This window comes from Netta rufina (assembly GCF_964035555.1).
Source record: "Netta rufina genome assembly, chromosome: 17".
NCBI lineage: Eukaryota > Metazoa > Chordata > Aves > Anseriformes > Anatidae > Netta > Netta rufina.
In genome coordinates, this window is record NC_140141.1 from 14,324,277 (window position 1) to 14,338,973 (window position 14,697).

Sequence of the window (14,697 nt, forward strand, 5' to 3'; positions counted from 1 at the left end):
AAATACCTAGAGAGTTGTTTAACAACATATTTGTGCCTAGCCCTGGAGTCCTGGTTCCTACACAAGGGTCTCGGTTCCACTGCAGGTAACTGCACATATCCTGTGGCCTCCTGTGTGAATTCTGCCTAGATCTGGATTCTCCAATCTCTGTCACCTCCCTTGCCATTTTCTGCTTGTCCTTCCCAGACACAAATTTGCACAAATGACATGAGTCTTCAGTTTTGCACCTTTTCACTTGTCTTTGATTTGGGTGGTGATGTGACTGGGGTGAGGAACAGCATAACTCCAGCCGTTTGTTAACAGAGGCACTCAGCAGTTTATTTGGAATGAAAGGCAACCAGGCCCATAACAATTAAAAAATGAAAGGCTTTGGTAGATAAAACTGGTCTACCAACACATTCCTGATTTTCAAGATGTGTGTTTCCTCTTCAGAAAATACGTATTAAAAGAACCATAGTTCTGTGCTTTATATGATCTAAGAAGCCTGTTCTGTTTCACTGGATAAAATACCACAGATTAGGTCTACAATGGGAGGGGTTCCTGGACTGAAGCTTCCAGAGGGAAGCACTCATCACAAGCCTTGTTCAGAACAGCCTCAGCACAGCTGCCTGTGCCAGGCCAGGATTTATCCACAAAGCTGCCCGTGAATGTGTGTTCACTGAAACTTTTGGTAGCTTCTCCCAGAAGCTTGGTAGAAAACAGCATTTTTTAATAGAGAGAAATGTATTGGATAGAAGCACTAACTTTGTTTTCAGAATACAGCAACTATATTATATATATATATACTTATTATTATTATTATTACTAAATAAGGTCCAATTTCCCAGTAAGTTAAGGGTGTGAGATTTGGTCCTCTCAATTTGATTTGTCCTTCTGTCTATTTATTTATTTATTTGTCCTTCTGTCAATTTATTTATTTGCCCTTCTGTCAATTTATTTATTTGTCCTTGACAATTTTATTTGTCCTTCTGTCACAGCACAGGTCACACGTGGAGCACCGCCGGGCACCCGAGGAACACCGGGAGCAGGCCCTTGGCTACCCTTGGCCGGCCGGATTCCTTTGCAGGGCGAGCAGCAGCAGCAGCCCCACAGCCGTGCTCAGCAGCTGCCACCTCGAGGTGAGATCCCTCAAGGGCCATCTGCGGCTGCCAGCGCTGCTCGGACGCCAGCACACCCCTTGCTAACAGACCCCCGAATCCCAACAGCTGCTGACACAAGGCGGCAGCGCTGCGGGCCGAGCTGCGGAGCCCAACTCCGACTGCGGGCCAAGCCCGGACCGAACCGGGCCGGACTAGGCCTCGCAGGCCCTCCCGCGGCCTTAGCAACCGTTGCTAGGGGCGGTCCGGACGCTAAACGGGCCCCCCACAGCACTTCCGGCGCACCCCTCCCGCCGTCCGCCTCCCCCACAGCCCACGGGGACGGGTTCCGCCGTGGCGGCGGCGGGGGGGATGCGCTGAGGGGGAGCCGCGGGCCGGGGGCGGCTCCGCCAGGTCAGGACCGAGCCCGGCGCCGCCACCGGCACCGGGAGGGAGCCGAGGCCTCCTCGTTAGGCCCGGCTCGCCCCGCGGGGCCGCTCCCTGACGCTGTGGTTCCGCTGCAGGTGCGGCGATGAGGAGCTGGGGCGTGCTCGGGGGGCTGGCGGCCGCGCTGGCCGCCGGTGTGTACGTGCTGTGGGGGCCCATCGCCCAGAGGAAGAGGCGCCGGAGAGGTGGGAGCGCGCTGGGTTCGGTTTATCGGCTTCCACATTCCTTGCTGCTGCTGAGGAGACGTTTTTGGCCCTTTTCCTTGTGTTTGGAAACGTAACGCCTTAAGAAATGGGTGTAGAAAAAAGGAATTCTGTTGCTCTAGTAAAATGTTCGCTGTTTAAATTGTTTTTTTTTTTTTAAATTATGACTTACTAGGAGTATGTTTGTATCGCTTCTGTGGTAAGCTCGTTGCCGAACTGCTCCAGGTAATGGGTTTGATTTTATTTTGTGCTTTTGGATGCAAAATACCTTCTTGTTGCCATCAGTGCAAGGTGAGTGGAAGCCTCTGGCTAAGCGGGGTTGTACAGAAGTGCCCTGAGCCAGCCCCTGGCGAGGTTTTGGCTCAATGTGGTGATCCTGGCCTCCCCACACCCCACCGAGGCACAGCGGTGACCCTGAGGCTCCCAGCCCTCTATCTGTTGAGATCAAACGTTTACAGCTTTAAATTCCCACTTGTACAGTAATCTGTAGATAATCCTGAAGCTTAGTGTTGTTGATATAAATCTATCCCTATCAGGAAAGTGAATATTTTTCAAACGAAAATTTAGAAAGGCTTTTGGAGTGGTGAAACTCTTGGAGACCACCATGGATATAGCTATAGTTTGCTGTCATGTGTATGGGAGTTTTCAGTAGGTGCAGGCACTAAATAAATTGAAATAATGTAATTTTAATGTGATTTCAATACCTAATGGAACACTTGCCAGTAAAAATAGTAAAGTTTGCCTAGGCTTCATGGTGTAAACTCTTACGTATGTATTTGTAGGGCTCGTACCTGGCCTCCTGAACTTAGGGAACACCTGTTTTATGAACTCTTTGCTGCAAGGCTTATCTTCATGTCCGTCTTTCATCAAGTGGCTGGAGGAATTTACAGCACAATACAAGACAGAGCAGAACCAATCCGCCGAGCATCAATACTTGTCACTCACTTTGCTGCATCTCCTCAGAGGTACTTCAATTTTTTCACGTTGTGATAAACTAAGAAAATACTTAGCATAAATTCTTTAGGAAATAAGATTCACAAAGAGTAAGTAAGGTCTGGTGGTCTCTCATTCCTCTCTTTTTAAAATTTCTCCCTATTAATTTTGAACTCATTGACTAAATTCAACTGAATTTTGACATACAGGTAGAGACCTAAGAGGTATTTTTGTTCCAAGCCCGAGTAATTTAAGGCCCAACTGCATGTGTCCCTGAAGCTGTTTGTTTCCATAGCCAACAGCTGAAAGTTTCAGGTCTTGCTCGACTCGCCTGGCAATCAAGAAGCAGTGGCTAGTCAAGCATCCTGCACCCTGTTTGGAAGAAGCCATTTGCCAGCAGGTTGAACAAACTGAGGTAGAGGGCAGCAGGGGTGCTGAAAATGTGGTTATGGAACCCATTGTACAGGCCTTAATGCATTTGTTGTTCACAGAATATTAATGGTGAAAATGGTCTAAAAATGGTTTCAGTATAAGTAGGAAAATGCTATAACAATTAGATGGGCACTCAGAAATCTATATACAAGAAAATTAATGCTTTATAATACAGTTTAAGCATTTTTTCTAAACCTACTATTTTGTCAAAAATACAGACTATTAAGTGAAATACATTTTATGTTGGATAAAACGAATCTTTTCAGACAGTGTTAATATTATTTATTCTCTCCATATCAGTTAGTTGAGGAAACCTTTCATTTTGCATATGTATTAGATGAGGAAAATGTATTCAGTCTGTGACACTGTCAAGTGAGAATGCTAATTAATACATTCTAGTTTGATTGTCATCATCTATCTGTCTTAATCAAGAATAACTTTGTGGTAATCAGTTACGCCTAAGTACCATAAATCCTAAAATGAACAGATCTGTGTTCTAACCATTCTTTGTGGCACCTTCTAACATTTTAAAATGCAATGTCTTTAGCTTTATCCTGTCAAGAGGTACCGGAAGATGATGTCCTGGATGCCAGCTGCTTATTAGAAGTTCTAAGAATTTACAGGTGGCAGATCTCATCATTTGAAGAGCAGGTGATTACAGAATTCAAGCTAGACTGCCTGGTACCCAGCTCAGATAAGGAATAAAAGAAAACTGAAGCTATAGTACTAATAACACTGGGTGTCAAATCTTTGCTGTAGCAAAAAGTTTGCTTTAAATAATGAAGGAAAACAACCCTGTAATTAATGAATGGTGCTTTCAGTTTGCATATATATTTGTTATGGAAACCATGTCTGCTTCAAAACTCATACTTAATTACGGCAGATTTGGTAAAATGGAGCCAGTAATATTAAAACAGAAGGCACACAGCCCTAACTTCTCTATACTGTAAGGGTCTATGCTAAAGTCCCACCCTGCTTGCAGGGATGAGCTCCACTTCACTAACGTTTCCAAATTCAGTCGCATGTAACATACAAGATTTCTAAGCTTTGTTTTCAGTATTTTCAGCCACTAAGTGAATCAAGCTGGCCAGCAAACCGAATCAATTATCTCATTCACAAAATGCGGTTGTATCCTTCTTTATGTTTCAGAGCCAAAACACATAGCACAGATTTCAATGATGCTTTTATTGAAGCCCGAGGAAGCTGGCATTTGTGCATCCATTTTTTTTTCCTCCAAGGATTTTAGTACCTTTTGAATTTATCCAAGGCAGAACATTATTAATAATGTGTGATGTTATGAAGTTCAGCTTCATATAAAACAATTTTTGCCAAAATTGCAGTGGATGTACAAATGACTGCTATTAAGGTGTAATATGGGCTCTAAGCAGTATTTTTTCCTTTAATTGCTTAGTGCAGTGATGTAGTCATGTGAGCATTAGTACTCTTGGTGTGTGTGTGGATTTCTTCTGGTTTTGCTTTTTCTAAATCTTATACCTCTACTTAATAGGATGCTCATGAACTATTTCATGTACTTACCTCCTCGTTGGAAGATGAACGGGATCGTCAGCCACGTGTCACACATTTGTTTGATGTGCATTCACTGGAGGTGACTCCTTTACTGACGTTACTTCATTAACAGCAGAAGTTCCTAAATCTCCTTGGTAGTCTGCCTAGATTCCTGGTTATGTCAAGTATAAAGTGTCTGATTAGAAACTGAAGTTGTTTTAATTTCATTTACAAAGCTCTTTACTGCTCTGATAGAAACGAATTAATAGGTCAGGCAAAAAAAAAAAAAAAAAGTTTGAAAGCAAATGTATTTGAGTTTATACTGATCCCACTTTCATGTGGCCTTTTGCATCCCTAAATCCATTGAATGTAGGGATTGAAGTACTAGCGTGCAACAGCAATCCACCTAACCAATTTGTCTTATCTGTAAGACCTGACAGATGAAAGAGGTTTCAGAACTGCAGAATGGATGCTTGTGGAATAATCTATTTGGAGATGAAGTTGTAGCTTATCTGGCAATATTAGTGGTCAGCTTTATGCTGACAGAAGATATTTATCTATTTGTCTAAAATATATTAAAAAAAAAAAAGTCTGTCAAATCTGTTAAGCTTTTATTTCAGTACTCTCAGGCAGAGAATTCCATAGGTTAGTTGTTCCTTTTATTAGAAGTGTTCTTTTTTGCAATTTAGAAGTTTATTGTGCGCCAGTTTTTTTTTTTTTGTATTTTTTTTTTCAAATATGGCGACACTTAAATTCATACAATTGTTCTAACAGAAGAAAGGTATATCAGGCATGAAATAAGAACGTATTTAATACTTAAGGTTTCCTGAGGTGGAGTTAATGTATCTTTTATCTTTCCCTGTAGCAGCCAGAAATAATCCAAAAGCAAATAACCTGCAGAACAAGAGGTATGTGTTTGTTTTTTTTTTGTCATTCTGAAATACAAATATTCAGTCATAGCGTATTCACTCTGTCTGTGTTGGACTGAATTGCATTTCCTCTTCAGCTGTAAAATACCACTAATTATTTGTCAGTGGGACAGAATATGTTTTAGAGCAGTTACTTTTGTTGCTGTGAGTCAAGAAGGGAGGATTACAGTGATAAACATGGATGTTTTGAAAATAAAAGGGCAATTTCAATTTTGTGTTTCAGGGTCTCTTCCTCCTGTGTCAAGTCGCTGGAAGTCTCAGCATCCTTTTCATGGAAGGCTGACTAGCAACATGGTTTGCAAACACTGTGAACACCAGGTATAACAAAGTGTGTCTGGTAATATCTATACGTGAAAAAGGATGCCTGAGATTCAGAGTGCATTCTGAAGTGAAATCATCATCCCTTGTTTCCAACATAGATGGTTTAAGCTCAGAGGTTTGTGGGACTGACAGCTTTTACTTTTCCAAGTACTTACGGCATTGGTGATGAACAAGAACATATCGCTAGACATACTGAAGAAAATGAAGTGTGATTCACTTTCTGGGGATAACAGCCAATAAATGTCTTACTACATTTATTATCCGGTATCACAATATCATACCTGAAAATCCACTCACGTGGATTAGGACTAGCTGTTTGTTCAGTATGCAGGATTGAGATTGGAAAACTAGACTGCAATTTAATTTGTGCAGAGTAAGGAGATGAAGAAAATCTAGATTTAAAAAAATACAGAAATTAAATCTCATTCATAGGTCAAACTATAAGAGTACATTTAGTACTTCTATGTTTCAAAAACTTGCAAATAAATTTAAGTGAGCAGGGGCAGCTTCAGTAGAAACAGGCAGAGCAGCACCTTGTGCACTGCACCGGGTATTTCCTAGCACTGCAGTGGGGAACGTGGGTGTTCTTGACCCTATTCCACCAGATACACATGGACAGCAGAAGGTATACATTTGTCTTGTGTGACAGTGTTGTGTGGTTGGTTGGTTTTGTGTTTTTATGGTCTGTTGTAGCCTTTTGCTCACGGGATGGGAAATATTCTCTTGCAGAGTCCTGTGAGGTATGATACCTTTGACAGTCTCTCACTGAGTATCCCAGCAGCTGTGTGGGTACGTATCTGTGACTGATGCACGATCCAGCTGGTCTGTGTACTGCTGTGGCATCATAGCTTTGTCTTCACTAGTGTCTTTTTAAGGTGCTGCAGCCTGTGTAAATGAGCAGCTAGAGTTTATTTTATTGTCTTTATAAATGATCCTGTTGGGCTAACACAGTACCTTACCAGGAATGTGTTATGGCAAATTACCAGTTAGTACAACAAGTGTGACTTTGACACCAGTAGTTTTCTCCTGGTGAAGTGTTTGGTCCTTTCGTCGTAATTTGAACAGACCAGATCGTATCCTAAGGGCCGTGTGTTTTTGGCAGCCTCAGAAGGTGACCTTCAAGTGCTCTGTCTCTGCAGCAATAGCACGCTATTACCCAATACAGTCTTTTAGATCAAGTGATTTCAACCAGAAATTGTTTTGGTTTCCCTTGGGCTTTGTGAAGAAACTTTAAATGACAAAACACTGTAGATTTCTGGGGCAAAATGTGCAGGACCTTTGTTCTGTAACAGTTTGTTACCTAATGTCTGCTAGAGATTCATCTTTACAGACAAGAAACAACTACTTTCGCTCATGGAAACTGACTTTTATCTCCAGAATATGCTCCTGGATAGCTAGAGGATTTGGATTCTGACACATCTTCTGCTATTTGTGTTTTATTTTATACTACCATTGAAGATAATGCCATTCACACTGGCTGCATGTAGTACATCCTACAAGGAAGCATAGGAAGGAGTGCCTAAACTCACTGAAATGCTGTATTTCTCCTGTGTAGAGAGACAAAGAGCAAAAAGTGACCCAAGAGGTGCTGGAACTTTGGAGGAAAAATAGCAACAGGCCCAGGAATTTGTGATTTAAAATGCCACAAAAGGAAGCATGCAGGGAGTTAGAGCTGCTGCTTATACCTAGAGGCTGCAATGTTTTCCTTGTGGAATCCAGCTTCAGGAAGAATCCCCACAGTTAGCTGTATTATATGCTTTCTATACTCAGCCAGTTAGTCAGTTTTCTCCAGAAGCAAATCTGCAGTTTTATGGTTCTTATGGCAGAGATTATGAAATACTGTCACAGAATTAAATGGCACGCACCCTAAGACTGCTGCAAATAATTTTGGTGTTGGTGTTGTTCTAAGGGTCGTCCACTGACGCTGGATCACTGCCTCCATCATTTCATCTCCTCTGAATCTGTGAAGGATGTTGTGTGTGACAACTGCACAAAAGTATGTAGTTTTAAGTTATGTAACATTCTAGCTCAATTTCAAGCCTTCTGACTGAGAATTATGGCTTTGGTTTTCTACTCCTTGTTTCATGACTTCAGGAAAGCCTGCAGCCTGCCTGGGATTTCTTATGATTAAAAGGGAGTTACTACCTCACTTTTTTTTTTTTTTAAGCTTTATTTATTAATAATATGACAATTTACAAACACTTTATTTGGATGTAGATAATACTTGAGATATTTTTTTTTGTTCTGGTATTTTTAAACAGTACTTTACAGGTGACTGCAGTTTGATAATAGAGATCCAAAACGGTTTGTTTGAAAACTAACAGAAGAGGCAGAGAACTACACATAAACCTGGAGACTGGGTTTGTTTTCTATATGTTCATTTCTGCTTAATTTTGTGTTAGAACTGTGATCCATTAGGATAGACCAACAACTCTTGACAACAGTCGTGGAAAATTGTATATGCAATTAATGAACTAAGCATAGCTCTCGACAGAAGTTACTTTTGTCTGCAGTATGCAAAACTGCAGTATTACTATGTGTAACTGGATAGAACAAGTAATCAAATGACTATTTTTTTCCCTTTGATTGCAGATTCAGGCAGAAGGGACTCTGAATGGACAGAGCATAGAAAACCAGAGAACAACATTTGTTAAGCAATTAAAGTTAGGGAAGGTGAGGCAAGCTAACCCTCCAAGTCTGTTTTTTGTTCCTATTAAACAGTATTTTCTTTCTTTGATTTGTTTGCTTCATGTCTGCTTGGTATTTCACTTTAATGTTTAACTTTAAAAAAAAAAAAAAAAGTACACCTGTCAAATATTTGTAGTCATTGAGGCCTTGCTTCAGCAAAGCATCGACTCTGTAGGTTAAAGAATGTGAATATTCTTCTTTTATTCAGCAAAGTGTTTAAACGTGAGTTTGGCTTAATTGTAGTTCATGTGTCTTGCATTAATTCTTGATTTCCTTGGTAAGTAAAGTGATTCATATATAAAATTTATTTGCGTGATATTTTGCAAATGAACATTTCAAAAAATTCAAAATGTTCTAAATACAGATGGTTTAAACAATAGAATACGGTGCTAAAGAGCAGGTACAATTTACATTAGAAGTTCTTGTTTCTTCTTGCTTTGTGATCATATAATGCAGAGGACAACAGGGCACTGGCCTAATTAATAGAGCCTTAGGTGTCGTTAATAATAATATGTACTTATTGACAGAGGTTAGTCCTGGCATGACATCGAGTGTCAGATATTTATAACTTCTTGACTTTTTTCTGCCATGTACTCTTACTGTGCAAAGCTATTACTTACTGTGTGTTAGCAAATGTCTCACTGCAACAAATTGCAGTCCTCATTTCTACCTCACAGATCAACAAGCTAAATGATATGCACTTTTTAGGAACAAGAACATATTTTTATTGATTTTTTTTTTTCTTCTGCCATTTGGAGAAAATGATTAATCTGAGCTGTCTTACTGCCTAGTGAACAGTAATGGCATCATTAGAAATCTCAAAATTTGTGAGTTTTTATTGTGACTCACAGATACTACTGCAATAAGTTTAATGCAGACGGAGTAGATGAGTGCATAGACAACAGTTCATTGATTTTTATTTTTTTTTTTTTCCTTATCCATTAGACTTACCCATTCCATTAGTGTGCTTTTAACTTTAACAGCTGTTTCTCTTAATTTAAAATGTATTTCGGCTTTCCTTTTGTATGGAACTTGGCTGAAGCTCCCTCAGTGTTTATGTATCCATCTGCAAAGACTGAGCTGGTCAAACCAAGGCACACCCCTGAAACGTCATGAACATGTTCAGTTCAATGAGTTTCTGATCATGGACATCTACAAATATCACGTTCCTGTTCATAAACCAAGCCAGAACGATCTGAATCAGAAAAACTCTGAAGAGACAAAGCCTGGAACAAAGGATGGGATAGCAGTAAAACCTTCAGGTATTTATTTTGAAAGTAAAATAAGTCAGGTCTTTCTCCATTTCAGTGATAAAACATCTGATCTGCAGAATGTCATTCTAAGAGCAGAATCTTTACTTAAACTGTGCAAAGAGGATGGGTAAAAATCTGTTTCCCAGCAAGTAATAAGATAGCTTGTTCCAGGCTTAAAGTTCAGTTTAAATTATTTAATTTGATTCTACTGGATATTAAAAAACATAGAAACAAATAAAAGCCATATAGTGAAGAACTTATATGTTTTAGATCCAAAGGACTGATTAACGTTGCCCTCAGGAAGTCCTAGCGATGAGCTTGTTAGTGATCTCTTCTGAGGCTTCAGAAATGGCACAGAAGGAATGCTTGGAATTGCGGCTTCTTAGAAAACAACTGGAAAATCTAGCTGTAGTAAATCTACAACTTAGGCAACTTGAGTTTTTTTTTACTTATTTGGGATTTTGTACACATGGCCATTTTCACATGTGTCATATCCAAGGGCAGTGGCAATTATTTTTATATTATACTCCTCTCATTGCTAAAGGATTGTGCTAATGTAGCGAATCAAGCAAAATACTTTCACAGTACTTCACAATACTTTTTAGATACAGTAGAAACAGAAGCAGTTATTAGCAATCTTAATTTAAATTACTGGATGTCTACTTTTTTTGCAGATGCAGAACAGACACATGGTACTAAATCGCTCATTATGAATGGTGCCTGCTCCACTTCGTTTTTAATGTCCTCGGGAACTTTTCCACTCGCTGCATTCCCTGAATGCAGGTAAGTGAGAAATGTGTACCCTGTTTGTATTTCTATCTGTGCAAATTATATTTTCTTCCATCTTTAGCAGAAAGCTCTGAAGTCATGGAATTTAACATCTATTCTAGCTCCTGTGCAGAATTTTTTTGCTCTGCTCTTGGCTGATTTTTAGTGGTTGCCTTTGGCTTCATTTCTCTGCTACTATAAAAGAGAGTATAGCATATTACAAGCAAAATTCAATCTCCTTTCTATGATTGATGATGCAGCAGTCATTTTTTTGAATACTCATATTCTTATTCTTACTGTTTTTCTACTACCCCTTCCTTTTACTTTTTTTTATAATTATTGTAAGAAAATCTTAGAACTCTTACAGATTTTTCTTTACAATTATATTGTAAAGTTCAATTTAAGTTGCATCTGCAATGATTCTACTTTGTAAATCCAGTCTTGATGCTTCTGCTGATAATGTGTTTTCTTGGCCTTTGAGAAGGTTCACTTGTTTTCTTGTCTGCGACCAATGATAATTCTATAATATTTCTTCTGTCTCTCATTGCTTGTTATTCCCATGGGGAGCACAATTCCTGCAATCTCTGTAGGAACAGTAGCCTGGAAGCATTTTGTGCCAAACATCTGTTCTGAAGACAGTTGTACATGTAGAGCAAGTCCTTGAAAGTACACCCATTGTCATCTGTGGATTACCTGACACAATTTTACTTCTTTTCAGTTTAAAACAACATCTTTCTAGAATAACTTTTCTGTTCAGTCAGTGCTGTAAGAACTAAACGCTGGCATGCTGGTACGTCTGATGGAAAACATTGCTGAAAAATTACATCAGTTACACTGTGCAAAACGTAGTTGCCCTCTGGTGCATTAAACATTTAAAACAAGTGGTTTGGTTCTCTCAGCAGAATAAGGCAACACTGCAGAGAAGATTTAGTATACTGAAAAGTAATTGCGAAGCAGCGCATCTCTTACAGAGATATTTATTTGCTCCAAAAAGAAATTGCAACTGAAGAGAAAAGAAGAGAGAGCTTCGTTAGGTACATGTGTGATCCACAAGGTCTGGTGACCCTTTTTTTCCTTTTTCTCATTTTCCCTCCAGTTCCCCTGTATACCTTTACCGTCTGATGGCAGTCGTAGTTCACCACGGAGACATGCATTCTGGACACTTTGTGACTTACCGCCGCTCTCCGCCTTCTTCAAAGAGCCCGCTGTCTGTCAGCAATCAGTGGTTATGGATTTCAGATGACACAGTTCGCAAAGCCAGTTTGCAGGAGGTCCTTTCTTCCAGTGCTTACTTGCTTTTTTACGAGCGTGTGCACTCGAAGGTGCAGCACCAACGTTTGGAGCTGAGGGCTGAAGAATGATTGAGAACTGAAGGAGGACAAAAACTGCCAAAATTCCTCTGAGATCCTCGTTGCACCTCCTGTCTGTTATGCAAATAATCCACCACAGGCCCTTTAACTTTCCCCTCCCTCTATGGCAACGGCTGGCTTCTGTGGGAGTTGTTTTGTACCAAAATGATGCTACCCAAAGTTGGTCTGCTAACGTTGTGCAGTCCAAAACGTATTTGTATTACAGAAGCATTTATTCTGTTAGGTAGTAATTTTGTCAACATCACAGCTCTAAAGCAGACATTTCAAGCAGACTTCCCAGGGCCATATTCCCTATCCTGACATGTAGATTTTCAAAGGGAGATGCTTTTAATCCGATACATTTCACTGCAGACATTTCTGAACAAGGGAGCCCCAGAAGCAGCTGATGGGAAGCTACTGTTATCAAAGGCAATGACTTGAGAAACAAAGTGCCTTGAGCTCATTTGAACAGTTAGGTTACCATTGTCTGAGTCCACTGCTTGTCAGTTGTGTTCTGATAAATGTCTCAAGATGATGGGATGAATTATGAACAAACAAGATTTCTTTTGATATCACAGCTAATGAATAAAACAAGGCATCTCTACGTAATGTGCACAATCCAAAAACCTATTTCCCTCTTCGCTGTTTTCCTAAGATTTCAGTTCTTTATACATCACAGAAATACTTTTACTGATTCAAACTGCAGTTTCCTTTTTCCAGGAGAAAAGATCGATTTCTTTTATCAATGAAGAGCTGACGCCCTGATTTGTTGCCCTGTATCTTTGCTCTATAGGTGAAATTAAGAGACGGAAGCTTTTGTTAGCAATCAGTATTGTAATTTCCTTGGTCATTATGAAACTGTGAATACTGTTGCTTGTAGTATGGACTACAACTTTTAATGCCGTTACTTTGAGGCTACTGTAATTGGTGTTCTAGATGCGCCCTTCCTATTTTAATATTGCAAACCATCATTTCCCATCAACCATTCAGATATACGTAGTCAGGCTTGCAGCTGAGCATTAGGGCTTATGCTGGTTGTGACTGTGAGCCAAGATATATAGCAGCCCAAGCATCCTCGTTAGAGTGTCTGCAAATGAATCAGGACTGGTGGGAGCTTGTCTGGTAAAGTAGTCTGGAAAGGCTGTCACTGCGTTAGACGTGCAGGTCTCCATACATGGAGAGACCTGCAAAGTACATGGAAGTTGTACTTTGCTGCTCTAGATTGATGTGTTTAAAAAAAAAGAATCCCAAACAAAGCAGGAAAGGAGAAGCAAAAGCTACTTTTGACTTTTTAAATTATTGGGAATGAAGTAAGTAGGCTGTTTTTAGCTCTTTTCTATCCTTGTAGCTTGGAGGAAAAAGACTTAATTTCTCAGACTAGGTTTTTCAGTATATAGCAGCAACTAAGTTTTCAACTAGTAACAACTGTCTTAGTAGTTTAAGACAACTTTCTACTTCCTATATTGGTATCACTACATGAAACTCACAGGCATTCAAGTTCCTTAATGGGAGGCTCAAAACCAGCTAAAATAGGAGTGGTAATAGATGTAAGTGAACAAATATTTACTACAGTCATATCGTTGCAGTGTGGATCACAACTCCTCCTCCAGGTAATGTTCATAGTATGTAAAATGCTCTAAGTCTACAAACTAATTAGAAGGAGCCTCCCTTTTTAGGCTAGGGCATCAACAGTAGCACGGTTTTAACTTCTCTTTTTTAAGTTAAGGAAAAAAATAATACTAAAAAAAGGATGCAAAATGCCAAAAATGTCGTGAACTAAGATCTAACAGACTTGGGGAAGCGAAGAGGGGAGAGACCTCTCCGTTCTGAGCAGCACAGGTGTGTGGTAGGAATTCTGCAAAGCAGAGCTGGGGGTCACCGAAGGGAAAACATCCTGCAAAGCTCCAGCAGGTCTTCAATTTGTACCTCAACCATTTCCACTGCCAATAGCATATATTCTGCATTATCTGTTCCTAGTAGGGTCTGTTTAAGGGTTTTAAACTCTGAATTTTATGTTCATTTGAACAGGTCATTTGGTTAGAAAGCAGCAATGCTGGAGGTGAGTCAGAAGATACGCACAACAGATGAACAGTCTTAAACTCATCAGCGTGGCATAAAAAAACAGCAACATAAAGCCATGCAGTGCTGCAAACTTGCACCTTTAATGTCTTTTTTTTTGCAAAAAGCTGCTTTCAGGGACTAGTTTGAGTATGGGAGCATAGTTGCTGTGTGACATTAATAAACTGCTTGCTTTCACTCAGCTGCAGACCTACTCTGAAAGCTTCCTCGAGGGCTTTAGAGATGAGTCAGCAATTTGTTCTGAATAGTTTGCATTTGTTCTGGTTTTCACTGTTGGGGAGCAGGAGGCAGTCTTGGCGGAGCATTCTGAGGAGGGTGGCAACTGTCAGTGCCTCAATCCTGGTCCTGTGCTGGATACTCTCAGCCTACTGGGAGCATCGAAGGCCTCTGCTGAAGTTTCCCACCCAGCCTTCACCTTTCAAAGTCAGTGGGCTCTGTGCAGGCACATGAGGATCATCCAATATTATTCTTATTTGTTGCTCACAAGTTTTCATGGTGGAAAAGGTGTGAAGGAAATGTAGGTTACAAAACATCAGATAAGGCCCTCCAGGTGACATCTTTGTGTTTGGATTCTTCTTGTTTTATTTTGTGTTATTATTTAAAAATGTATGATATTAGAGTCAAACCACTGCACTGCTGTTTGAAGTTGCGTTTTCACTTCAGGGTATTTTTGTAACTGTACAGTAGCAATAAATGAACAAACTTAATAGAAA

The 14,697-nt window shown here is 40.0% G+C and overlaps 1 protein-coding gene across 1 annotated transcript; it reads left to right on the forward strand.

Annotated features, from left to right (window-relative positions):
* The first annotated feature begins 1,390 nt into the window (after positions 1–1,390).
* On the forward strand, positions 1,391–14,661 carry USP30 (ubiquitin specific peptidase 30). The gene is made up of 13 exons (XM_084297513.1): positions 1,391–1,490; positions 1,601–1,708; positions 2,509–2,691; positions 3,639–3,742; positions 4,599–4,697; positions 5,463–5,505; positions 5,750–5,844; positions 6,577–6,636; positions 7,757–7,843; positions 8,440–8,520; positions 9,578–9,797; positions 10,463–10,571; positions 11,653–14,661. Exons 2-13 carry the CDS (start codon positions 1,609–1,611, stop codon positions 11,915–11,917), a joined length of 1,446 nt encoding a protein of 481 aa, XP_084153639.1. The 5' UTR covers positions 1,391–1,490; positions 1,601–1,608; the 3' UTR covers positions 11,918–14,661.
* Positions 14,662–14,697: the final 36 nt, after the last annotated feature.

What these genes read in the sequence shown, in the direction of transcription:
- USP30 (XM_084297513.1), top strand. Translation starts at nt 1,609, where the DNA reads ATGAGGAGCTGGGGCGTGCTCGGGGGGCTGGCGGCCGCGCTGGCCGCC. An exon ending in TTTGCTGCATCTCCTCAGAG is followed by an intron (nt 2,692 to 3,638) that starts GTACTTCAATTT and finishes CAATGTCTTTAG; the next exon opens with CTTTATCCTGTCAAGAGGTA. An exon ending in GCAAACACTGTGAACACCAG is followed by an intron (nt 5,845 to 6,576) that starts GTATAACAAAGT and finishes ATTCTCTTGCAG; the next exon opens with AGTCCTGTGAGGTATGATAC.